The sequence below is a fragment of the Amblyraja radiata genome, chromosome 1 (genome assembly GCF_010909765.2).
Source record: "Amblyraja radiata isolate CabotCenter1 chromosome 1, sAmbRad1.1.pri, whole genome shotgun sequence".
Classification (NCBI taxonomy): domain Eukaryota; kingdom Metazoa; phylum Chordata; class Chondrichthyes; order Rajiformes; family Rajidae; genus Amblyraja; species Amblyraja radiata.
This window is the reverse complement of record NC_045956.1, coordinates 166,598,671-166,625,835: the sequence shown is the minus strand read 5'-3', so window position 1 is coordinate 166,625,835 and position 27,165 is coordinate 166,598,671. Positions and strand designations below refer to the sequence as shown.

The following is a 27,165-nucleotide window of genomic DNA, read 5'->3' as shown; positions in this document are numbered from 1 at the left end:
CAGCTTTAGCATTTCCAAACCAAAGGCAACACAGCTTTAGCATTTCCAAACCAAAGGCAACACAGCTTTAGCATTTCCAAACTATATTTTCAAACCACATTAAGGGCACTGACAGGTCAGTGAAACCACTCACAGTTTAGTAGACGTTCAGTGTTATTCACAGCTCAGACTGAGAGACATGACCCTCTCGCTCCCCCATCTTGCAGAGACTACTGAACACTTCCGGGTTTTATAGTCCCTCCGGAAAGGGCGTGGTCTTCAGGAGAGAGAATCTCAACATTTTTTAAACACTAATAACTTTTATTTTTCACCGATGGGAAAAATCATCTTGTCCTGCGCAGCGGAGGGGGACTATAAATATAGATAGATAGATATATAGATAGACAGATATATAGATATAGATAGATATATAGATATTTATAGAGATACTAGACTAAGTGGGACCCGTTGGGTCCCAGCATCACACAGGAGGGCTGGTCATCCAACGCAATATTCCACCTCTCCACCAATTCTAATATTGGTGGCCAGTTGGGGGGGGGGGGGGGCTTTCTGGAGCGTTAGTATGGGTGTTGTGGGCTGAAGGGACTGGTTTCCAGAGGGCTAGTATGCAAATTGTGCGCCAAATGGATTCTTGGGCTGGCGTCTCAGTCAATCAAGCCTGTTGTGCTGGCAACTCACTCACTCACGGCTGGTGGGCTGGTAGTGGACTCACGGCTAATCCTTGAAATTCTATTTCAAGCAAGGTATAAGGCCACCAAATTCAAGTGCAGTTTCTTACCACTTCTAGCAGGGTGCAAGGCCACCAAATTCAAGTGCAGTTTCATACCATTTGAAGTAGGGTGCAAAGCCACTAAAGACCGAGTCGTGACCTGTCCCTCCTCCATCTTGCAGAGACTGAGCCACACCCACATTTCCGGGTTTTATAACCCCTCCCCCCCCCACCGGAAAAGGTGTGGCTTTCATGGAGTGATTGACTGGAGAGAGATTCTCAACATTTTTTTTTTTAACTGATAACACTTTTATTTTTCATTGATGGGAAGAATTCTCTGCACCTGCTCAGCGGAGGGGGACTGAGTAAGATGGCCAAAAATCACAGCCGTAAGTGGTAGCGTTTTATCTAAAATCAATATACAGTGCAAACAGGAAGTAAGTGCATTTACAGTAGTGCCTTTTAACATCAAGCCCAAGTGCCCAAGCCACCATTTGCAGTAAGTAGTGCCTTTCAACTTCATGCCACCATTTGCAGTAAGTGGTGTCTTTCAACTTCAAGTCACACCCAAGCCACACCCAAGCCACCATTTGCAGTAAGTAGTGCCTTTCAGCTTCAAGCCAAAGCAACCAATCCACCATTTACAGTAAGTAGTGCCTTTCAACTTCATGCCACCATTTGCAGTAAGTGGTGTCTTTCAACTTCAAGCCACACCCAAGCCACCATTTGCAGTAAGTAGTGCCTTTCAACTTCATGACACCATTTGCAGTAAGTAGTGCCTTTCAACTTCAAGCCAATGCACCCACGCCCCCATTCGCAGTAATAGTGCCTTTCAACTTCAAGCCAAAGCTCCCAAGCCTCCATTTGCAGTTAGTGCCTTTCAACTTCATGCCACCATTTGCAGTAAGTGGTGTCTTTCAACTTCAAGCCACACCCAAGCTACCATTTGCAGTAAGTAGTGCCTTTCAACTTCAAAGCTCCCAAGCCTCCATTTGCAGTAAGTGGTGTCTTTCAACTTCAAGCCACACCCAAGCCATCATTTGCAGTAAGTGGGGTCTTTCAACCTCAAGCCACCATTTGCAGTAAGTAGTGCCTTTCAACTTCATGCCACCATTTGCAGTAAGTAGTGCCTTTCAACTTCAAGCCAATGCACCCACGCCCCCCACTTGCAGTAAGTAGTGCCTTTCAACTTCAAGCCACACCCAAGACATCATTTGCAGGAAGTAGTGCCTTTCAACTTCAAGTCAAAGCTCCCAAGCCACCATTTGCAGTAAGTAGTGCCTTTCAACTTCAAGCCAAAGCAACCAATCCACCATTTGCAGTAAGTAGTGCCTTTCAACTTCATGCCACCATTTGCAGTAAGTGGTCTTTCAACTTCAAGCCACACCCAAGCCACCATTTGCAGTGTAGTGCCTTTCAACTTCAAGCCAAAGCAACCAAGCCACCATTTGCAGTAAGTAGTGCCTTTCAACTTCAAGCCAAAGCAACCAAGCCACCATTTGCAGTAAGTAGTGCCTTTCAACTTCAAGCCAAAGCAACTAAGCCACCATTTGCAGTAATAGTGCCTTTCAACTTCAAGCCAATGCACCCAAGCCACCATTTGCAGTAAGTAATGCTTTTTAACTTCAAGCCATTGCATCCAAGCCACCATTTGCAGTAAGTGGTGTATTTCAACTTCAATCCACACCCAAGCCACCATTTGCAGTAAGTAGTGCCTTTCAACTTCAAGCCAAAGCTCCCAAAGGAGGGAGGGAGGGAGGAAGGCTTTCTGGAGCGCTAGTATGAACCATTTTAGAACCAATAGAATTTTTTTTGCAAGCTTTAGAACCAATAGACATTTTTTGTAAGCTTTAGAACCAATAGTCATTTTTTTTCAAGTTTAGAACCAATAGTCATTTTTTTGCAAGCTTTAGAACCAATAGACATTTTTTGCAAGCTTTAGAACCAATTGAGACACATTTTGCAAGCTTTAGAACCAATAGAGACACATTTTGCAAGCTTTAGAACCAATAGAGACACATTTTGCAAGCTTTAGAACCAATAGACATTTTTTGCAAGCTTTAGAACCAATAGACATTTTTTTGCAAGCTTTGGAACCAATAGACATTTTTTTGCAAGCTTTGGAACCAATAGACATTTTTTTGCAAGCTTTAGAACCAATAGACATTTTTTTGCAAGCTTTAGAACCAATAGACATATTTTTCCAAGCTTAGAACCAATAGATACATGTTTTTGCAAGCTTTAGAACCAATAGAGACATTTTTTGCAAGCTTTAGAACCAATAGACACTTTTTGCAAGTTTTTAGAACCAATAGACATTGTTTTGCAAGCTTTAGAACCAATAGACATATTTTTCCAAGCTTAGAACCAATAGAGACATTTTTTTGCAAGCTTTAGAACCAATATACATTTTTTTTGCAAGCTTTAGAACCAATAGACATTTTTTTGCAAGCTTTAGAACCAATAGACATTGTTTTGCAAGCTTTAGAACCAATAGAGAGACATTTTGCAAGCTTTAGAACCAATAGAGACACATTTTGCAAGCTTTAGAACCAATAGACATTTTTTGCAAGCTTTAGAACCAATAGACATTTTTTTGCAAGCTTTAGAACCAATAGACATTTTTTGAAAGCTTTAGAACCAATAGACACATTCTGCAAGCATTTTAGAACCACTAAGGGCACTTACATTTGAGTAGACATGTGTTCAGTGTTATTCACAGCTCAGAGAAACGTGACCCTCTGCCTTCCTCCATCTTGAAGAGACTGTGTGGCACACCACTTCCTGGTTTTATAGTCCCTCCCCCTTGCCGCCAGCAGAGAGAATGGGGAATTTTGTAAAAAACATTAATATCTCTGTCATTTTTAATCGACGGGTAAAATCCTCGGCACACATGTGGCGGAGGGGGGCTCTGAGCAAGGTGGCCAAAAATGACTGCCGTAGGTGGCGGCGTTCTCTCGGAAATCGCAGCACAGATGGCCAAAACCGGTCAAGAACAGACTTAGTAATATAGATATAGATATATGTGTGTGTGTGTGTGTATGTATGTATATACATAATATATATATACATTGTGTGTGTGTGTGTGTGTGTAGTAAGGCCCTTGAGTAATTAATTCAGGTTTTTTGACAGAAACTTTGATGGAAACTGGAGCCCAAAAAAGGCTCTGGATGATGGTAAAATGCAACATCCAAGATAATGAACGACAAAGAGTTGAGGAAAATAACAATCACTATGGGAGCTAAATGGCTTAATGCTGTTCCAATGTTCATCCTTAATTAATAGAATATCTTAACTTATTCAGACAGATGTTACTAGACAAGCTAAACTCTCAACAAAGCTACCAAAAAGTAGGAAAAATAAATTAGTCCCAGTCATTTTAAAAACAAATAGTGCTTGGAGGCATCCAGTTTAGTTGTTTGCTCAAACTCCAATTTATCAAAATTCAAGCAGGTTAGGTCCGTGTGGTGAAGAAAATAATTTTCTCACGTCCAATTAATCTTGCTGGATTTTTGAAAAAATCTGAAACCCATACCACTTATATGTTGCATTCTTTGTTTTAGTGTTGCTCCATGGAAATAAACAATTCCTTTGATTTTCTGAAACTAATCCCTGGACTAGGAGATCAAAGGAATAGCTAAACTCCAATAATTTCAAGTAATAAAGATGAGATAGTACTTTATTTGGGAACTTTATAATGAGTGTCTCTTCCTATTAATGCCTTTACTCTTAGAATTGTGTTTAAAAGATTGTGGACCTAGGAGTCAAGTCTGAAATTCAAAAAGAGGCCTCTTGAATAGGAGTTGCCATTTAACAAAACTCTTCCAACCTTAAAGCATCCCGTCTTCAATATCTGCATCAAATGAAGATTTAAACAAAATCTGATACAGGTTTATCTTTGAAAATATGCAGTGATACTTTAATTACGTTTCTATGTGAGTGGCTGACAAGAAATTAATTTTATACACAATCAGGAAGGCTCTGGGTTATACAAAAAATTAAATTGTTAGGCCTTTAAATATGCCCTGCAGTTCTCAAGTATTTACTTACACAGGGTGCATGTACAGTAAATGGTGGCTATGAATCCAATGGAGAAGCAGGAAACTGTGCATCAGGAACAAACTTCAAAAGATGACATTTGATCCTCTCAGCTAAAACATTGATTTTGATGATGAATAAAATTAATCACAGCCTGCCAACCTAAGAAAGATCCAATTATTCCTACTATTCGCTTCCTGCTCAATAACCATTTCTCATTTCATGTGAGAGTGTTTTGTAACATGGTGTCAGGAGAACAACCTCTCCTGCAGTGTCAGAAAAATTAAGGAGCCAGTCATAGACTTCAGGGAGCAGGGCACCATGCATGCCCAGTCTGCCTCAATGGTGCTTAAATGGGGATACTTGATAGCTTCAGATTCGTAGGTGTAAACTTCACCACCTATTTTCCCTGGCACAACGACATTTGCGTCAAGGCCATGGAAACTTACCATCACCCCTACTTCCTCAGAGGACTGAAGAAATGTAGGATATTTCAGATGACTAAGTGATTTATTTAGATGTGCCATAAAAAGCATTTAATCCGGATACAACGCACCTTGGGTTCAGCCCAAGACCACAAAAAAATTGCAGAGAGACATGGATCCAACTAGTAGATCACACAAACCAGCCTTCCTGCAATTTAATCCATTTACACTTCACAATGCCTCACGAGAGCAGCTAATATAATCAAGGATTGCTCACACACTTGGCCTTACATTTCCTCACCTCTCCTGTCAGGAAAAATTTGCTAAAGCTTGAAAATACCGCCAGATTCAAGAACAGCCTTTTTCCCTGTTGCTACCAGATGCTCAAACAGGACTCTCATTGGAATATATTCCCAATCTCCTGAACTACCTTGTTGCAGACTGTACACTTTTTTTAACCTGCACTTTGTCTGTATCTGGACGACCATGTTCTGCACTCTATTTCCTTTCTCTTTTTGCGCTACCTGTAGAACTCATGCAATGGTTTGTTTGTCCTCGTGCACAGTTTGATTTGTCTGGATTGCACACAAAACAAAGATTTCCACTGTATCTCGGTGTAGGTGACAATAATAAACCAATAATTCCATCTATTATCCTTGACCTTATTTATCAAGTGCATTTGTGGAAATTTATCAAAAGCCTTCAGAAAATTCAAATACCATATTCATAGGGTCTCCCTTATCAATTCCACTGATTATATCCTCAAAGAACCCTAGTACATTAGTAAAACCAGGGCTCAAAATTAGTGGTTGCCCGGTTGCCAATGGCAAACTAAAAGCCATGCTATTTTGCCAGGCTTGGCAAGCACCCGGGACACCTCACGTTTAATTCTGAGCGTGCCCCTTCTCTATCTTTCTCTCTCTCTCTCTGTCACTCTCCGTCTCCGCCCGCTGTCCGTGTCTCGGGTCTCCGCCCGCTCCTCATCCGCTGGCACGGCCGGCCGCCTTACACATGCGCACAACCATGGCCTGCACCAAAGATCCTATAGCGAGGATCTTTGGCCAGCACATCACCGCCCTGCACATGCGCACTGCAACTGGTCGGCGTGGCCACTTTCTCCCTCCCTTTGCATGGTGGGAGATCTGGCTGCGATTGCTGTCCACTCGCCGCGACCGCTGAAAACCATCGCCAAGCCTGCGCTTGGTCTCACTGAGGTTGATCATACGCTAAATAATCCAACCAGAATTTTATTTGGAAGTGGAAAGAAATAATAGAAATTGCATTCTTTGCAACGTGCTAAAGGAGATGAGATACTGTATTGTAATTTTGCTGCATGTCATTGTGGTATATATCATGTCTTGGTTGGTGAATATGTTTAGTTTGTGACTTTATTTGAAGCAGAAATAATATGTGAATGCTTCATTGACCATAATTCTGATTGGTAACTACGCACTTCGTCCGAGCACATTATCTCACGTGTCATGCAAGCCATCTTAAATGACCACCTAAACTGTCATTTGGCAACCTAAATAGCTGCCTAGGTTGCCCGGCTGGCAACAGGGGAAAAAAGGTTAAGCGAGAGCTCTGAAAACATGATTTTCCTTTCATAAATTAAGTGGCAAGAAGACTGATTACTGCTGCCTTCCTCCAATCATTCCCCCGTCTTCTGGCATGCACTCAAATGTTTTCGATAGTATCATCAAGGCCGAGCACTGATAATGTAATATGACGGTTCCCTGTGGTTTCAGTTACTATCATTAATGTTAGTGCCCTGGGCTAAATATTTCCAAGCGGTTCTGCTCTGCATAGCTAACCAGTAATGTAAATTTTAAAACAACAGTTTATGAGTTGACTTTGGCAGTCAGGCTCTCCATGTCCATGAAGCCCACTGCCTAGGAATACACAAGGAAGAACCATTTCAGCAAGCAATCAGAGTCTTGTTCGTGCCGGTGGAGCAGAGAAACGGGAAACCTAAATTAACTGACTCGTGACTACACAATTATTATCCTTGGAAAGCTCTAGTCTGTTGCAATGCATTACCTTTAAGGTTCACTTTGTATACCTTTAAATTCAAATGAAGTTAGCAATCAACTCAAATCTCCTTGAACTTAACCTAAGTTTATATTTTTTTAAAGTGCCACTTACCCATTCTTCCATCCTTGGGGGGACTTAATAATGACAATCTAGGTGGACCCATAGATGAATCAGGCTGTACACATGGCAAAAAGATCAAAAGTAAGGGAAATGCAGAAACGTAATAAATTGTTCTTCCTCAAAACAAAATCATAATTGCCCTTGAAAACAACAGCTCAAGGCAGTAATTAGAATCGAGGTCTATTTGTTTTAAGTTTTTCAACCAAAGATCTCAAATTAATATAAATATAATGGAAAAACACAGTAAACATGGGTAAATGAAGTGAAAAGGGAAATCACACTGTCCCCATTACTTCCTTAGCAGATGCTAGTCCTCAAATCTAAATTCTTTAACACTGCTACTAAACTAAAGAGAAACTATACACAATTTTAATTATATTCAGCACACATTTTTCATGATACGCATCATTATATATCTTCTATATGGAAATCCTATGATTGCTTTTACCCTGCCATTTACAAGAAACAGATTCCAAAACGAGAAGTGTGTAGGAAGGAACTGCAGGTGCTGGTTTATATCGAAGATAGACACATAATGCTGGAGTAATTCAGCGGGACAGAAAGCATCTCTGGATAGAAGGAACGGGTGACGTTTCCGGTCGAGACCTATTCCTTCTATCAAGAGTTGCTGTCTGTCCCACTAAGTTACTGCAGCCTTTTGTGTCCATCTCCAAAACTAGAAGGCCACGTTCATGGTACAAATGGTATTGCATCCCATGTTCCAGACTATCTCTTGTGCACACTTACCTTCCCTGAAGAACTTGGTCTTCCATCAATCTCCATCTTGTGAGCCCTGAGAGGGAAAATATATTTAGCTGTTTTACTACATGATTTAATGCATGTTTTACTACATGCATTAAAGAATGAAATCTCATTGTCAAAGGAAACTGCCAAAATTTAAATTCTAACAGTATTTAACAACAAAATGTTTATCAACAATAATGGGCTATTTTAATCAGGGGCTGTGTTGCAAAGTCAACATTTATTCTGTCTCCCTGAATACCCATAAACACAGTAGATTTTCACTGGGCATTTAATGAGGGAAGCACATTGACACAGCAGTAACGTTGCTGCATTATTGTGTCAGAAACCTGGGTTCGATCCTGACTACAGATGCCATCTGCACGGAGTTCGTACGTTCTCCCTGTGTCGTGGGTTTTCTCCGGGTGCCCCTGTTTCCTCCCACACTCCAAAAACATACAGGTTTGTAGGTCAAAGGTACACAAAATTGCTGGGGAAACTCAGCGGATGCAGCAGCATCTATGGAGCGAAGGAAATAGGCGACGTTTCGGGCCGAAACCCTTCCTCAGACTGGTGTACACAAAATTGCTGGGGAAACTCAGCGGGTGCAGCAGCATCTATGGAGCGAAGGAAATAGGCGACGTTTCGGGCCGAAACCCTTCCTCAGACTGGGAAGGGTGTACCTTTTGTGTACCTTCGATATTCCAGCATCTGCAGTTCCCTTTTGAACAGGTTTGTAGGTCAATTGGCTTAGGTAAAATTGTAAAGTGTCCCACGTATGTATGATAGACAATTGGTGCAGGAGTAGGCCATTCGGGTCTTCGGGCCAGCACCGCCATTCAATGTGATCATGGCTGATCATACACAATCAGTACCCCGTTCCTGCCTTCTCCCCATATATCGTCTGACTCGGCTATTTTTAAGATAGTGCTTTTGTACGTGGTGATCATTAGTCGGCGGGGACTCAGTGGGCCGAAGGGCCTGTTTCCATACTGATTAACCCCATTTCCATTTCTCACATAGCTACATGTATGACAGTTAAGAACAAGAAAGTTTCTTCCTTGAAAGACACCAGTCACCATTCAACAGAAATATTTTTTAAAGTTAACTTAATTTTCCCCACACGTGGATTTGAACACAGGATACCAGATCAAGTATCCAGTCCCTGGAACATCAGTCTGGTAAATTAACCATTGTAAAATCCTATCTCTGAATATTTATGCATTTGAATGTTGTTAAAAATAATTTCAATGTAAATGCTTTACTTTCCATTCCAAAATTATTTAGTCGGTTGCCTTTGCAGTCTAGTTATTTATTTCCATTAAAGCCCACCAGCCTAAACATTCAGGTGGGTTATTTTTTTCTTCCTTTTTATCTACATGCGAAAATCAATTTCTTCCACAGTGGAATGTGATTGTGGTGGTTTTCAGGTTGAATCATGCTATTACAGAAATACAACTAAATATTTGCGATCATGAATCATAAAATTTGCATCTGCATATTTTCAGTACAAGTCACAAACCTAATGGCATCATTCCCAGAGCAACTGTGGAATCAGTTCATGATTGCTGTCTGACTTTGTGAAACCTCAGCTCAAATGGAAAAGTGATTACTTAAATACATTCCTTTGGAACTCTCAAACATTCCAACAATGTTCCTACCTCCGCTTCACCCACCACCTTCAGCCAACTCCACCTTGCTAACAATGTTAAATTCACATGGTCGCAATCTGATGACTTCCCTCTTTCTCTCTCATCAGGCAATATTCTAACTTCTATCTTGACCACTAGTGCCGATTGTATACCTGATATATAATATATCATATGTCCTGCCGCTCAAAACATCATCCCCAGACCCGACCTATCTCCTGGATTTTATTGTTATTTTCTTTAAAATGGAGTGCTCATTCAGTAACATTCATACCCCGGGCTTCAAGCACTTATAGATTTTTAAAAACACAGGCCCATGACCTATATAATCATCAGACGGCTGCATGATGACCTGCTGGTAAAGATTTAGCATCCGCACAATTGCTCAGGATGCTTGGTGCTACTGAAAGGACATGTATGTTTCACATTGCAGGCCGCACCATGGTAGACTGCACAACATAAAATTGCGGGTCTATTCCAGGCATGGATCTGGGGGTATATCTGGTCCAGTTATGGTGGGATAAAAGGCACAGCATCAGTGGTCAAGTTGGGTTAGAGCCTGTTAAAGGCTGATCTTGGCTTGGAGAACAGCAAGGGTCATCTGACTGGGAACCTAGAGAGTGAAGAGCGATTAAGGCCACCATTTTAAGATAACATACATTTCAGTGGAGGATGGTCTTGACAATGGAACGGAAGAATACATCGCTGATTTCAAGGAAGGTGCTAAAAAGTAATCAAAATAATTACGTTAACATTTGAAGATACATTATGCATTGTCATTTTTCAGAATAAAACCAGTATACAAAATATAACCATATAACAATTACAGCACGGAAACAGGCCATCTCGGCCCTTCTAGTCCGTGCCGAACACTTATTCTCACCTAGTCCCATCTACCTGCACTCAGACCATAACCCTCCATTCCTTTCCTGTCCATATACCTATCCAATTTATTTTAAATTATAAAATCGAACCTGCCTCCACCACTTCCACTGGAAGCTCATTCCACACAGCTACCACTCTCTGAGTAAAGAAGTCCTCCCTCATGTTACCCCTAAACTTCTGTCCCTTAATTCTCAAATCATATATGTACAGAATAAATTAATAAATGTCATAATTAATACAAATTAATATTTTCTTATTAAATAACCCTGTTTCTTGCCAATAAAAATAAATGATTCTTTCATTTTTACACAAAAGGGAAATGGTATTGATAAGTCTTGGTTTATTAAAACTAGTCTCCACAATGAGATGAAGAATAATTACTTAATATTGCAATTCCAGTTACCCGAGAAATGTTTTCTTACATATACATTTAGCTTTGGCCCAATTATAACCAAAACATCAAACTCGATTTAACAGTTCAGAAATGGACATTTTCCAGTTTCTCCTGCTCAACTCATCCTAAAGTCTGCGGCTCATTTCCCATGTTAAAATAAAAAAGTGTTCTGAAATAATACATGATTCACTCCATACTTTGTTAACACTGGCTCAATTGGTAGCACTCTCACTTCAGAGCCCAAGGATTATGGGTTTAATTTCATCTAATGTTTATATTTATAGAAATAACAGAATATAACCATAATATTCAACTAATGAGATTTTAACCATCTATGCTTGACATGCAATGGCATTAACCAGCATAAGTCCGCCCACCTTCAACATCCTGGAGGGCAACCAGAAACTCAATGGGAACAAGCACTTAGATACAGTAGCTACAAGGACAGATCAATGCAATGTACCCTGCAATACTCACTGCCTGCTTCTCCGTGGATTGTCACCTTGACGTGCTGGAGAAGCTTCTATGGTCCTGAGATCCTGAAAGCGATGCCGTCTGGGGCTATGCTCCTGGTAGGGTCATCCATGGCGGTAAAGTCGAGGGGGAAGTCTCTGACAAAGAGCAATCCAACCAAGACCTCAACGATAGAACAGGCGGAGGATGATGGCTGACTTTAGTGGAGCTGGGAAGGTGGACGAAGGCTGCAGCAGAAAAGCGTCCCCGGTCGTCTTCGATGCCATGCCACTGGATCCTGGCCGAGATCTGTCAAGGATCGTGTGGTGGCTGTCTGTGCACCAGTCTCCTCACGTTAAACAAAGTCACGCACAGGCGTCCTCCATGAGAGGACATACTCATACTCATTTCGAGTGACCGCCGATGATGACTCACTGCCTGATTTTAACAAAGCCTTTAAACCATTTGTGAGGCTCTAATTGGGAATGCAATGGCATAATATCCAACTGCCTGGATGAGTGTTGATCCAACACACATCATTTTTCAGCCTGCTTGAAGGCACCTCATCCACACAATAAACATTTAATGGCCTGTCCCACGAGTATGCGACTCCATGCGGCAAGCGCGACCTAACGTGGTCGATTGAGCCGCACGGCCTCGCGGGGCCAGTCCCACTTCGCTCGCCGGAGCCGTATGGAGTTGTGTGGCGCTGGTCCCGACGTCGCGCAGGGCTCCGAAAAACTGACCAAGTTCAAAAATTCCGCACGGGAACGGCCTACCGGCCCGCAGCCGCCTCGACGGGCATACGCAGCATCTCAACGGCGTACGCACGTCTTGACGCCGTACGTCACACGCGAACTTCCCGCAGACTTCGCTCGAACTTCATGTCACTCACTCGACCTCCACGTGGCCCCCGCTTCTGGTTTGGTCGCGCTCGCCGCATGCAGGCGCATGCTGGTGGGACCGGCCCTGTACGGGGATCACTCGACCTCCGCGCGGCCCCCGCTTCCGGTTTGGTCGCGCTTGCCGCATCCAGGTCGCATGCTCGTGGGACAGGCCCTTAATTCCCTCCACTGCTGGTGCATTGTACTATGCATGTCATCTAAACGAAAGGACGTTACTGTGTTTCTGTTAAACTAGATGTTATGCATATGTGCTTTCTTATCTTCAAAAGTAGTATTAATTGTGGGTCTGTGAAATGTTGTTGAAGCTGACTTTTCAAATTGCTGGAGTGCATTTTGTAGATCATACACAATCTATGTGACAATTAAATACTCTTGACTCTTTTGAACTGTATTCTATTGGGCAACTGGAGTGTATTCCATCACAATCCTGATTTGCCTTGAAGATCATGGAAAGGTTTCAGGAGTCAGGAGATGAATCATTCTATGTTGAAAATGTAATGATTCTGGCTATTACAGGGTTGATTCATTTGGCATCAAGACTGGAAAATGTTGGAGTGAGAAACGCACTTAAAGAACACCCAGTAGTATTAGGGAAAATATAAAAACCACTGTGTAACGTGTCTTAATCCAAGCCAACATGCAATAAATTATGAAGATTTGTTGGATAATGGGTTTTTGGAAATTGTGCAACCTGATTATGTCAAAAATCACACACAATTCATGTGGTAACAGCCAGGTCTCAGGATCAAAAACGTATTTGTAAATTGAAACAGGGAACTTTAAAACCGAGAGCAAGAATCAATGGTTGTACAAACTGAAGAGTGGTACTGTCTACAATGATAAGGAAAACTGAGTCAGGTGAATAATGCATAATCAATCTAATACTTTCCATTTTGGTCAATAAAAATAGCGTGCAAGCTTGCATCCAGTTGGGTATTTCCAATTTTAGGAAGGAAGAGGGCAGGGCATTGAACACAGAAATGATAGAGCATCATCTGCTTTGCACAGCGCCAATGTTAGAGTTTAGATATTCTGATTGGCAACCATCATATGTATTCAATCTTCTTGAAATGAATTTGAGGACCATAACTCAGTTCTTAATGATTCCACTGCACAAAAATACCAATAATTTGTGCTGACACTTTGACACACAAACAACAAGACAGCGTACAGAGATGAGATTGAGAACCTTACAACTTGGTGCCAAGACACATCAACACAAAGGATATTGTGACTGAGTTCACATAGCGAAGCAGTACACACATCCCAGTATATAGATCAGTCTGGAGAAGGGTCTGGAGTCGAAACATCACTCATTCCTGCTCTCCAGAGATGCTGCCTGTCCCGCTGTGTTACTCCAGCATTTTGTGTCTATCCCCAGTGTACATTGATGGTGCCAAAGTAAAGATGGTTGAAAGCATCAAGTATATATATTATCGTATCATATATAGTCATATCATATATTGTCATATCATATCATATATAGTCTTTTCTTTGACAAAAGCTTTTCACTGTACCTTAGTAGACATGACAGTAATAAACTAAAAAAAAACTAACACAACTCTTTGTAAACTTACCAGAAGAAAGAAGTGGCCAATATTAAATCTATTATGAAACTTATTAATACCGTATAGTTCTCGTGAGATTTAAAAATAAAATATGATTTTGGTACAAGGTGGGAACCAAATTCTTTCACACAATTCTGAACCTGTCACTGACCAAAGTACAGGTCAGTTGTGCAGCACTGCTGCACTTGTAATATTACCTGTAATAATATTAGTGGAATATTGGGCGCAATCTTGGTGATTCGATCCTAACTACAGGTGCTGCCTGTGCGGAGCTTGGATGTTCTCTTCCCTGTAAGTGTGTGGCTTTTTTTCCATGTGTTCACCAGTTCATTAGTGATAGGAGCAGAATTAGGCCAGTGGGCCCATCAAGTCTACTCTGCCATTCAATCGTGGCTGATGGGTTGAATCTGCCATTCAATCGTGGCTGATGGGTTGAATCTGCCATTCAATCATGGCTGAAACATGTTCCCGATGTTGGGGGAGTCCAGAACCAGGGGCCACAGTTTAAGGATAAGGAGTAAGCCATTTAGAATGGAGACAAGGAAACACTTTTTCTCACAGAGAGTGGTGAGTTTGTGGAATTCTCTGCCTCAGAGGGCGGTGAAGGCAGGTTCTCTGGATGCTTTCAAGAGAGAGCTAGATAGGGATAAAATAGATAAAATAGCGGAGTTAGGGGATATGGAGAGAAGGCAGGAACGAGGTACTGATTGGGGATGATCAGCCATGATCACATTGATTGATAGATAGAATTTATTGCCACACAACCAGGGTCGGTGGAATTTTGGGTTTTTGTGGAATTGAATGGTGGTGCTGGCTCAAAGGGCTGAATGGCCTACTCCTGCACCTACTGTCTATTGTCTATTTTTCCCTCTTAGCCCCATTAGAGTCATAGTCATAGAGTGATACAGTGGGAAAAAGGCCCTTTGGCCTAACTCGCCCACACCGGCCAACAATGTCCCAGCTACCCTAGTCCCACTTGCCTGTGCTTGGTCCGTAACCCTCCAAACCTATCCTATCCATGTACCTATCCACATGTTTCTTAAACGATGGGATAGTCCCAGACTCAACTACCTCCTCTGGCAGCTTGTTCCATACACCCACCGCCCTTGGTGTGAAAAAGTCACTCCTCGGATTCCTATTAAATCTTTTCCCCTTCACCTTGAACTATGTCCTCTGGTCCTCGATTCCCCTGCTCTGGGTGAAAGACTCCGTGCATCTACCCGATCTATTCCTCTCATGATTTTGTACACCTCTATAAGATTTCCCCTCATCCTCCTACGCTCCATGGAATAGAGACGCAGCCTACTTAACCTCTCCTGATACATCACACCCTCTAGTCCTGGCAACAACCTCGTAAATCTTTTCTGAACTCTTTCAAGCTTGACAATTTATTTCCTATAACATGATGTCCAGAACTGAACACAATATTCTAAATGCAGTCTCACCAACGTCTTATACAATTGTAACATGTCCTCCCAACTTCTATAATCCTGCCTTCTCCCCATAACCCATGACACCCGTACGAATCAAGAACCTATCTATCTCTGCCATAAAAATATCCATTGACTTGGCCTCCCCAGCCTTCTGTGGCAATGAATTCCACAGTGTTCTGGTTTCCTCACACATTCCAAAGACATGCAAGTTTGTAGGTTTTTACATACTTGGCTAATAAATTTATTACAATTATAATCTCTGAAACTATATCAAAGTGTAATGGTTAGGATTCAAAGAAAGCTTGTATTGATTGTTCATGCTTTTGGATTATTGAACTATAGAGACAATAACTGTAATTGGACCAAGGAAGTTAAATGATTTTCACATAAATATGAAAATGCTCAACGTGGTATCTGCAATGTAAGTTTTCAGTGACCCTCAAAGATACCCAACAAAACCAATGTTCTTTTTGCTTTCTGGTTGCACTGCAGAGGAGACATAAGTCTGGGCATTACCCTTATACAACCAAACACACTGTTTTTATAGTATTTGCGGATTTAATCCAAGTTTTAAAACTTCAAATGAATCTACCGGATAAAAGCAGAAATAGTTTATGGGAAGCAGGAATATAATTATGAGCTCAGGAAGTCATAAAAAAGTTAACTGAAAATGCAAAAACTTCTGAAACAGTCGACTCCAATGCAAAAATATTCGAGTTTAACAAGTAATGGTATATGTGTTTGAGCCAGGACTGGCAGGGATAAAGAATTGAATAACAAGAAATTTGGAAAGACTGAATGTTTTTCTATTCTCATTTTCAGTTATTTTTTTTTAAGATCCAACAGAAATGCCATTCAAATTTACATCACAGCTGCAAAATTCATTTGCTGCCCAAATGCACAGAAAATAATAATTCATATCATAAGGCACTGAAAGCCAATTTTCCCCCAATCCACCTCCATCCAGAATGGATTATTTTAAAAACAAGTAATCACATTTCAAACAGGTTATCTCTGCTTCAAGGTCAAGCGGCAATAAGGTTAAAACAAGTAGTTAAAGTTAGTCAGGAGGTAGTGATTAGGTAAAACTTAGTCTGGATTGTAAAAGCTTGATAATTATAGAAGGAAAAAAAATAAAAATAAATAAAATACATTCATTTATAGTCTTGCGAAAAGAAAGGTTCCAAGTAAAATGGTATACAAATGCCCTTGATTTCAATGGTGCGTAAGTAAGTGGAAGAAATATGAATATGGTACAATTGCAGTTAAGAATATTTGCATGTATGTAGCGTCATGCGACAAAGTAACTCAGAAAGAAAACAAAAACTTAATAAAGTGGACTTCATGACTGCATTTTGCAATGTAATCTACAAGCCAGATGCTTACTTGTATCTTGTCTCTATTCTCTATGCCAAGAAGGATAAGAGAGCCAGTGTTAGAGTGGCATAGTTTGCCCTACATATTATAGTTTCTACGGAGCTATTAAAATGGCCAACACAGGGGTAATGATGGTTTATCCCACAACATGCAGAAACATTGGTTTAGTGCCTTCTTGGTAGAAGAATTGAAGGATACACAAGGAGCAGGGTCTCCAATGATCATTAAGATTTTGATTGACAATTAGGTTGCCCAAAAATTTACAGTGTCATTAAAGAGGCTACACAATACAACATATCAACACTGTGCTCTTGCTCCCCCTCCCCCTATTCGTAACAAGGACAGAGTCCCCCTTGTCCTCACCTTCCATCCCATCAGCTGTCGCATACAGCATATAATCCTCCAACATTTTCTCACCTCCAACTGGATCCCACTACTGACCACATCTTCCCATCTCCACCCCTTTCTGCTTCCCTGGTCAACTCGTCCCATCCCACCCAACACACCACCTCCCCTGGTACTTTCCCCTGCAACCGCAGGAGACGCAACACCTGTCCCTTTAATCCCCCGTCGACTCTATCCAAGGACGCCAACACTCTTTTCAAATGAGGAAGAGGTTCACTTGCACCTCCTCCAACCTCATCTTCTGCATCCGCTGTTCCACGTGTCAACTCCTGTACATCGGCGAGACCAAGCGCAGGCTCGGCGATCGTTTCGCTGAACACCTACACCGCACAGTCCGTCTTAACCTACCTGATCTCCCAGTTGCCCGGCACTTTAAGTCCTCCTCCCATTCCCACACTGATCTTTCTGTCCTGGGCGTTCTCCACTGTCAGAGTGAGGCACATGCAAATTGGAGGAACAGCACCTCATATTTCGCTTGGGTAGCTTACACCCCAGCGGTATGAACATTGACTTCTCCAACTTCAAATACCCGTTGCTTTTCCTCTCTCTCCATTCCCTCTCCCTTCCCAGTTCTCCCACCCGTCTCACTGTCTCCGACTATATTCTATCTCTGTCCCGACCACTCCCCTGACTTCAGTCTGAAGAAGGGTGTTGACCCGCAACGTCACCCATTCCTTCTCTCCAGAAATGCTGCCGGTCCCGCTGAGTTACACCAGCATTTTGTGTCCACCTAAACAACATAATGCTGGTTAACACTGCAATTAACAACCTCAACAAACAGCATTAAACATGTGGTTAGAAAGAATTTCAAGTGCTACTTGCAACCATGCTCAGATTTCATTGTTGACTTCCTTCTGAAGATAGAATGACTGAATTGCCTTCATGGAAAGGATCTGAAATACATTGTGAATTTTTCAGGAATAGTGTCTGACCATCAAATAAATCCATATTCCTTTCATCAATTTTATGCAGAGCTTCATTGAGTGTGAATGCAGTGTTACTGTACCTCAGTAGTCACTGAGAGCAAGGGTGTACCAGGATCTACAGGAAGAGAGAGAGATGGAGATGCATCCAGGCAGAACATTTCCAGCAGAGCGCCAGTTTTTCAGAGAATTGCCAAGTGTCCACAATTTGGTGAATGACATAAATCATCTCTTATGACCCGAGCCAAAAAGAAAGAGCAGAAGAGGATGAGACAAGAGAATCAAATGCAGCATAAGAGGACACCAGATATATTGTCTGCAGAATTCCCGCTCCCAGCAGTTTGAAGGCCAGTTCTGGGAGATGTTTTTTGCCATCAGACTTCAAACCACTAAAAGTGCCCTCTCAAAACTACCCCCTTCCCAGGTACTTACCCATGGTTGGTTGCAGGGGTTGCAACACCTATTCCTATACATCCTCCCTCGACTCCGTCCAAGGTCTCTGACAGTCATTTCAGGTTAGGCAGAGGTTCACTTGCACCTACTCTAACCTCATCTACTGTATCCGCTGATCTAGGTGTGGATGCCTACATATCAGCACGACCAAGCGCAGTCTGGGCGATCAATTCACTGAACACCTTCGCTCAGTCCGCCCACACTGACTTTTCTGTCCTGGGCGTTCTCCACTGTCAGAGTGATGCCACATGCAAATTGGAGGAACAGCACCTCATATTTCACTTGGACGCTTTACAGCCCAGCAATATGAATATTAATTTCTCTAACTTCAAGTAACCCTTGCATTCTTTCTCTCTCCGTGCCTCTCCTACCCTAGTCATCCTACTAGTTCCACTGTCATCCTGCTTAGTTTCACTGTTATATCTACTCATTATCACCTCCACAGCTAACAATGGACCATTGTGGGCTCCACCTTTCCTTAATCATCTAGCTGGCTTTGATTTTGTGTTTATCACACCTTTCATTCATTTCTTCTTTGTACCTTTTCATATCTCTAGTTTCCTTCTCCCCTAACTCTGTCTGAAGTTCAAGTTCAAGTTCAAGTTAGTTTATTGTCATGTGTCCCTGTATAGGACAATGAAATTCTTGCTTTGCTTAAGCACACAGAAAATAGTAGGCATTTACTACAAAACAGATAAATGTGTCCATATACCATGATATAAATATATACACACATGAATAAATAAACTGATAGTGCAAATAACAGAAAGTGGTTGGTAATAATCAGAGTTTTGTCCGAGCCAGGTTTAATAGCCTGATGGCTGAGGGGAAGTAACTATTCCTGAACCTGGTTGTTGCAGTCTTCAGGCTCCTGTACCTTCTACCTGAAGGTAGCAGGGAGATGAGTGTGTGGCCCGGATGGTGTGGGTCTTTCATGATACTGCCAGCCTTTTTGAGGCAGCGACTGCGATAGATCCCCTCGATGGAAGGAAGGTCAGAGCCGATGATGGACTGGGCAGTGTTTACTACTTTTTGTAGTCTTTTCCTTTCCAGGGCGCTCAAATTGCCGAACCAAGCCACGATGCAACCGGTCAGCATGCTCTCGACTGTGCACCTGTAGAAATTAGAGAGAGTCTTCCTTGACAATCCGACTCTCCGTAATCTTCTCAGGAAGTAGAGGCGCTGATGTGCTTTTTTGATGATTGCATTAGTGTTCTCGGACCAGGAAAGATCTTCAGAGATGTGCACGCCCAGGAATTTGAAGCTCTTGACCCTTTCAACCATCGACCCGTTGATATAAATGGGGCTGTGGGTCCCCCTCCTACTCCTTCCAAAGTCCACAATCAGTTCCTTGGTTTTGCTGGTGTTGAGGGCCAGGTTATTGCGCTGGCACCATATGGACAGTTGCTCGATCTCTCTTCTGTACTCTGACTCATCCCCATCAGTGATACGCCCCACAATAGTGGTGTCGTCAGCGAACTTGATGATGGAGTTCGCACTGTGGTTCGCTACGCAGTCATGGGTATAGAGTGAGTACAGCAGGGGGCTGAGCACGCAGCCTTGAGGTGCTCCCGTGCTGATTGTTATTGAGGCTGACACATTTCCACCAATACGAACAGACTGTGGTCTGTGGACGAGGAAGTCGAGGATCCAGTTGCAGAGGGATGCGCAGAGACCCAGTTCTGCGAGTTTGGTAACCAGTTTGGAGGGGATGATTGTGTTAAATGCCGAGCTGTAATCAATGAATAACAGCCTGACATATGAGTTTTTGTTGTCCAAGTGGTCCAGTGCGGAGTGGAGGGCCAGCGAGATCGCATCCACCGTTGATCTGTTGTGGCGGTACGCGAACTGCAGTGGGTCCAGGTTTTTGTCGATGTAGGAGTTGATTTGCTCCATGATCAACCTCTCAAAGCACTTCATCACCACCGCCGTTAGTGCCACTGGTCGATAGTCATTGAGGCATGTCACCTTACTCTTCTTGGGCACCGGTATAATTGATGCCCTTTTAAAGCAGGTGGGGACCTCAGACCTCAGAAGTGAGAGATTGAAAATGTCCGTAAAAACTCCCGCCAGTTGGTCCGCACAGGTTTTTAGAACACGGCCGGGTATACCATCAGGACCAGGTGCTTTTCGGGGGTTCACCCCTCTGAAGGATTTCCTGACATCGGCCTCTGTGACTGAGACTGAAATGCCATCGCAGCGAATGGGGGATCGGGAAGGCACATCAGTATTCTCCCTGTCAAAGCGTGCGTAAAATGCATTGAGCTCGTCAGGGAGTGATGTTACACCGGCATTCGAGCTGCCTCCTGGTTTTGCCTTGTAGGAGGTGATTGCATTCAGACCCTGCCACAGCTGCCGAACATCTGTCTCGTCCTCCAGTTTGGAGCAGAAGTCCCTTTTGGCCTTTCTGATGGCCTTACCAAGGTCTCAACCTGAAACGTTGCCTATTCCTTTTCTCCAGAGATGCTGCCTGACCCGCTGAGTTACCCCAGCATTTTGTGTTTATCCCTGATACTCACAATAGATTTTGTTCTTTTCAGTAAGATTAGCTCTCATAGAATTATAGTCATATAGCACAGAAACAGCCTCCTTGGCCCTTCTAAACTAGAAAACAGAGGCCTAGTATGCTGAATCTCGTCAAGTCGTCAAGAGAGTTTATTGTCATGTGTCCCAGATAGGACACATGACATTCTTGTTTGCTGCAGCACAACAGAATATTGTAGACATAAATACAGAGCAGATCATAGTGTGACCATATACCATAGAATATATATATATATACACACACACATAAATAAACAGATAAAGTGCAATAGGCTGTTAGAGTTCAGAGTTTGAAGTTGCGTTTAATAGTCGGGTGGCTCTGGGGAAGAACCTGGATGTTGCAGATTTCAGGCTCCTGTACCTTCTACCTGATGGCAGCGGAGAGATGAGTGAGTGGCCAGGATGATGTGGATCCTTGATGATGATGGAAGCCTTGAGGCAGCGACTGCGATAGATCCCCTCGATGGTAGGGAGGTCAGAGCCGATGATGGACTTGGGCAGTATTTACAACTTTTAGCAGCCTTTTCCACTCCTGGACGCTTAGGTTGCCGTAGCAAGCCATGATGCAACCGGTCAGCATGCTCTCTACTGTGCACCTGTAGAAGTTCGAGAGAGTCCTCCTTGACATACTGACTCTCCGTAATCTTCTCAGGAAGTAGAGGCGCTGATGTGCTTTCTTTATGATTGCATCAGTGTTCTGGGACCAGGAGAGATCTTCGGAAATATGCACGCCCATCTCCCCCCATATGCTGGATCCATCATTATGCAGAGATGATTTATGTTACCAGGACCTGAGCTAAAGGGTGAAGTTAGACAGGCTAGGACTTTATTCTTTGGAGCACAGGAGCCGGACGGATGATCACATAAAAATGTATAAAATTGTGAAGGCAATAGATAGGGTGATTGCACGGAGTCTGTTTCCGCATGGTAGGGAAATCAAGAAACGAGAGGGCATAGGTTTATGGTAGATGGGGAAAGATTTAACAGGAAGCTGAGGGGCAACTTTTTCCACACAGAGGAAGATGGGTATACACAACGAGCTGCCAGAGGACGAAGTTGAGGCAGGTACAATAACAACATTTAAAAGACATTTGGTCAGGCACATGGAAAGATTTAGAGGGGTATGGGCCAAACACAGGTAAATGGGACTAGCTTAGATAGGGTAACTTAGTCAGCATGAACGATTTGGGCTGAACAGTCTGTTACTATGTTGTATGACTTTATGAATCCAATAAAAAAAGAACAATCAATACTGAATGAAACAAATACATAAATAAGTAAAAAACAAATAAGATAATTTGATTAAACACTGTGAAGTAAATATTCAATGGTAACAGAAGGAAAAAGTAAAGAATGTCCCAAAAATAAACTGCGGTGCAAATAACATAATAATCTTTATAATAATCCTGTAGAAACAAGGAATTGATACCTCTTTACAAAATAGGCACTTAATGCTGGAGTAACTCAGTGGATCAGGCAGCATTTCTAGAGAAGATAGACACAAAGAGCTGGAGTAACTCAGCATGTTTAAGAAGGAACTACAGAGGTTGCATAATCGAAGGTAGACAAAAATGCTGGAGAAACTCAGCGGGTGAGGCAGCATCTATGGAGCGAAGGATTTGGGTCGGGACCCTTCTTCAGATAGCGTGAAGAAAGATCCCGACCCGAAATGTCACCCATTCTTTTTCTCCGGAGATGCTGCCTGACCTGCTGAGTTACTCCAGCTCTTTGTGTCTATCTTCAATATAAACCATCATCTGCAGTTCCTATCTATACATATCTGGAGAACATGGATAGTGCCATTTTTGGTCAGGATTGTAGCCATCTGAAATCCTGGTTTTCTTTCTGCTTCAGTTATTAGTTAAGTAATAATTTTTTTTCCAGCTTAGTTTTTATTCCATTTATTCATTTCTTTATTATGTGGCGGCTCCCAAAGGTCGGGCCATTCCGCTATCGAACCCCTCGGCAAGAGAATGGACTAGTCTGGGGGCGGCCCTTAGCTACAGGGATAAAGGGCAGGCGTGATTTTTCTCTTGCAGACCCGACTGGACAAGAGAACAACACCTAATACCTTGCTCCTGGCCTTCATTTCGGGCTTATCGCCGCATCACATTGGTGACCCCGACGCTCCATTGGTGTCATAATGGAGTCAAAGGACAGAGCCGCCTGTTCGTCCGCCTCACAGGCCACCCTGTCTCTCGACGCGGTCTCCATTAAACTACCTAAGTTCTGGACCGCCCCGCCTTGCGTCTGGTTTCAGCAGGCGGAGGCCCAATTCCAGCTGCGGGGCATTACGGGACTTCCCGCGACTTCTACCTGGTTGGGGCCCTCGAACAGGACACGGCCGGTGAGATCACTCAGTTCCTCGAAGACCCCCCGGCCGCTGAGAAATACCTTGGCTTCAGGTTTGCGGGCTCAGCCGGATGGAACGGGCTGCCAGGCTCCTTCATATGGAGGGCCCAGGCAACCGGCGGCCATCAAGCCTCCTTAGCGAGATGGTCGCGCTCCTGGATGGGCACACGCCGTGCCTCCTTCATCTGCTGCCGGCCTACATCCCCCTGCAGATCATCGATGCCTCATCGACAACACCCGTGCCCTCAGCAGGTGCGCTGATGCTCTGTGGATGGCACGCCGGGATGACGTCAGCGCGCTGGCCGTTATTCCGGCAGCGCCCAATTTCCTCTGGTTGGGCGGGGGGAGCTGTGGAAGGAGTGACAGCTGCGCCCCGGAGGCCTGCGCGATCGCCCCCCCCCCTCCTGCGGCCGTGGTGGGAACCACACCTGCAGTCCCGCACCAGCAGGCTCCAAGCGCCACCGGCAGGAGGCCCTGGTGCTATTACCACCAGCGTTAGGATGCTGCAGCACAACAATGCCGCCAGCCATGCACGTTCCCGGGAAATGCCGGGGCTGCCCACCAATAGTCCCCGCGGCATCCGGCCAGATTCACCGCCTCTTTGCCTGGCAGTCGCTTCCTCGTGGATACCGGGGCGGAGCTGAGCGTCCTGCACCCCTCGCTGGTGGACATTCGTTCCAGTAAGCGGGGGCCCGTCCTCACCGCGGCGAATGGCAGCCCCATCCGCACGTATGGGGTTCATACGGTCCGGATCGTTTTTGGCTCCTGTCATTTCTCGTGGAAGTTTACCATCGCTGATCTCTCCCAGCCGTTGCTTGGTGCCGACTTCCTCCGGGCTCATTCCCTCCTGGTGGACGTCAGGTGGCAGTGCTTGGTCCACGCCGCCACGATGGAGCCAATCGCGCTGCGTCTGAATGAGCCGATTGCACGCCCCCTGTAGTCCGTGCATTCCTGCTTTGCTCGGGTCTTGGCTGCGTTCTCTGACATCCTGAGCCCACAGTTCCGGTCGTCGACCCCCAAACGCGCATTTCATACCAACTACCGGCCCACCCCTCCACGCACGAGCACGTCGACTGCCGACTTCCGCACGATGGAGTCCTTGGGGATCGTCTGCCCTTCGAACACTCATGGGCTTCCCCACTCCACACGGTCCCCGGAAAAAGCGGGGGCTGGCGACCTTGCGGGGATTATCAGCAGCTGAATGCCGCTGCCGCCGCAGACCGATTCCTCGTGCCCCACATTCAGGACTTCAGCACCCATTTGGCAGGGGCTTCTATTTTCTCCAAAGTGGATTTGGTTCGGGGCTATAACCAGATCCCAGTCCACCCGGAGGATGTGCCCAAGACGGCAATCATTACGCCGTTTGGGCTGTATGAGTTTGTGCGGATGCCGTTCGGCCTTAAGAATGCACCGCAGGCATTTCAACGGTTATTGGACGGGGTGTGTCGTGGTCTCGAGTTTGCGTTCGTCTACCTCGACAGCATCCTGGTGGCCTGCCGCTCGCGGCAGGAGCACTGTGCCCACCTCCGGCAGCTCTGTCAGCGGCTCAGCGAGCATGGTTTGGCTGTCAACCTCGCCAAGTGCCGGTTTGGGGTGACCACCATCGACTTCCTCGGCCACCGCGTGACTTCACAAGGCGCGGTTCCCCTGCCGGACAGGGTCGACGCCATCTGCCGGATTCCCCTTCCATACACGGTGCGCAACCTGAAGGAGTTCGTCAGCATGGTGGCCCTTTATCACCGTTTCGTGCCATCATACATCTTGTGGCCGCTGTATCATCTTCTGGTGGGTAGGCGTAAGGACGTTGAATGGACCAACAAGGCGGTGGCGGCATTTGACGGTATGAAGGAGGCCCTTGTTCGGGCTGCGCTGCTGGTGCACCCGCAGGAAGATGCCCCGACTGCTCTCACGGTGGAAGTCTCGGAGTCGGCGGTTGGTGCTGTGCTGGAACAACCGACGGACGGGGGTTGGCGACCCCTGGCCTTCTTCAGCCGGCACCTCAACCACACCCAGATGAAGTATAGCGTAATCGACCGCGAGCTCCTGGCTCTGTACCTGCGCCGCTTCCGCTACTTCCTAGAGGGCCGCCCATTCACGGCTTACACGGACCACAAGCCGCTCACGTTCGCCCTGGCAAAGGTTTCCGACCCCTGGTCAGCACGGCAGCTGGCGTACATCTCGGAGTACACCACCTCCATCCGCTTCATCGAGGTGAAGAAGAACCGGGGGGCCAACATGTTGTCCCGCCCCGCCGTCTATGCCGTTTTCGAGGTGGCGCCCGGCATTGAGTATTCTGCCCTGGCGGAGGCTCAGTTCACAGACAGTGAGATGCCCACCTACCGATCTGCCATCTCCAGCCTGCAGCATGCGGATGTCCCTCTCGGCACTGGAGGAACAACAATACTGTGCGATGTGTCGTCCGGTCAACCGTGCCCCATCGTCCCTGCCGCCGGAGGGTTTTTGATGTGATCCACGGGCTGGCTCACCCATCCATCTGGGCGACGACGGCACTTGTGGCTGCTCGGTTCATGTGGCACGGTCTGCGCAAGCAGGTTGGCCACTGGACCCACACCTGCATTTCGTGCCAGACGGCAAGAATCCAGCGCCATGTCCGGGCGTCCCTCCAGGAGTTCGGTATACCATGCCGGCGGTTCGACCACCTCCACGTGGACATTGTGGGGCCTCTCCCGCCGTCCCGGGGCAACACCCACCTCCTCACGATGGTGGACCGTTTCACGCGGTGGCCGGAGACCATAACACTGGCCGATACTTGCACTCGTGCATTGTCCGCGCACTGGTTTGCTCGCTTTGGGGTGCTGGTTGACATCTTCTTGGACCGGGGGCCATAGTTCACCTCTGAGCTGTGGTCGGCCATGGCTCACCTGTTGCCTTTAACATTTGCCCAGCCTCGGCCACGAGGTCGTCCCTCTTCGCGGCTCCCTCCACCTGTGCCTCCGCAGGCCCCTCTGTAGGCCGACTTCCGTATGCGGTCCGGTCGGGTTGTAAACTCGCCGGTGCGTTTCATGCCTCCTGTTCTGTGGAGGGGGGGGGGGTCCTGTGGTGGCTCCCAAGGGTCGGGCCATTCCACTATCGAACCCCTCGGCACGAGAATGGACTAGTCCGGGGGCTGCCCTTAACTACAGGGAAAAAGGGCAGGGGTTTAGGCGCGATTGTTCTATTGCAGACCCGACTGGACAAGAGAACAACGCCTAATAAAAGTCCTCACGAAATACCTGGCACCTGGCCTTCATTTCAGGCTTATCGCCACGCCACAATCAATTCATAGAAAATGTATGTCAGTAACTCATGGAGTATTTTATTTTTGACTGATTATTTTAGTCTTTTAAGTCCTGTTTCAGCCTCTAGGTGGTATTATGCAGACATACAGGGCCAGTACTGCACAATGCCCCCAGCAGCTAAAACTAAGAACAATGTTGCATTTATTTGTGCTGATGTAAAGGCACTGCTGAAAAATACGCAGAGCTCATTGCACAAGCCAATCAAGAAAGTAAACCTATTAAGTAGACAAACTTGCAGGATTAATATAACATTTGTAATAAATTGCAACTACAGAGCCCTCCATAATGTTTGGGACAAAGACCCATCATTTATTTATTTTCCTCTGTACTCCATAATTTGAGATTTGTAAAAATCACATGTGGTTAAAGTGCACAGTGTCAGATGTTAATAAAGTCCATTTTTATACATTTTTGGTTTCACCATGTAGAAATTACAGCTGTGCTTATACATAGTCCCT

The 27,165-nt window shown here is 44.8% G+C and overlaps 1 protein-coding gene across 1 annotated transcript in view; it reads right to left on the bottom strand.

Annotated features, from left to right (window-relative positions):
* The window catches only part of rnf212 (ring finger protein 212), a 31,826-nt gene extending 23,713 nt beyond the window's left edge, over positions 1–8,113 (bottom strand). Inside the window, exons 1-2 of the mRNA XM_033039540.1 lie at positions 8,074–8,113; positions 7,318–7,381 (exon numbers count right to left, since the gene is read on the bottom strand). Coding sequence (XP_032895431.1) covers positions 7,318–7,381; positions 8,074–8,109 — 100 coding nt within the window. The 5' untranslated portion in view covers positions 8,110–8,113. The remainder of the gene's footprint in view (positions 1–7,317; positions 7,382–8,073) is intronic.
* Positions 8,114–27,165: the final 19,052 nt, after the last annotated feature.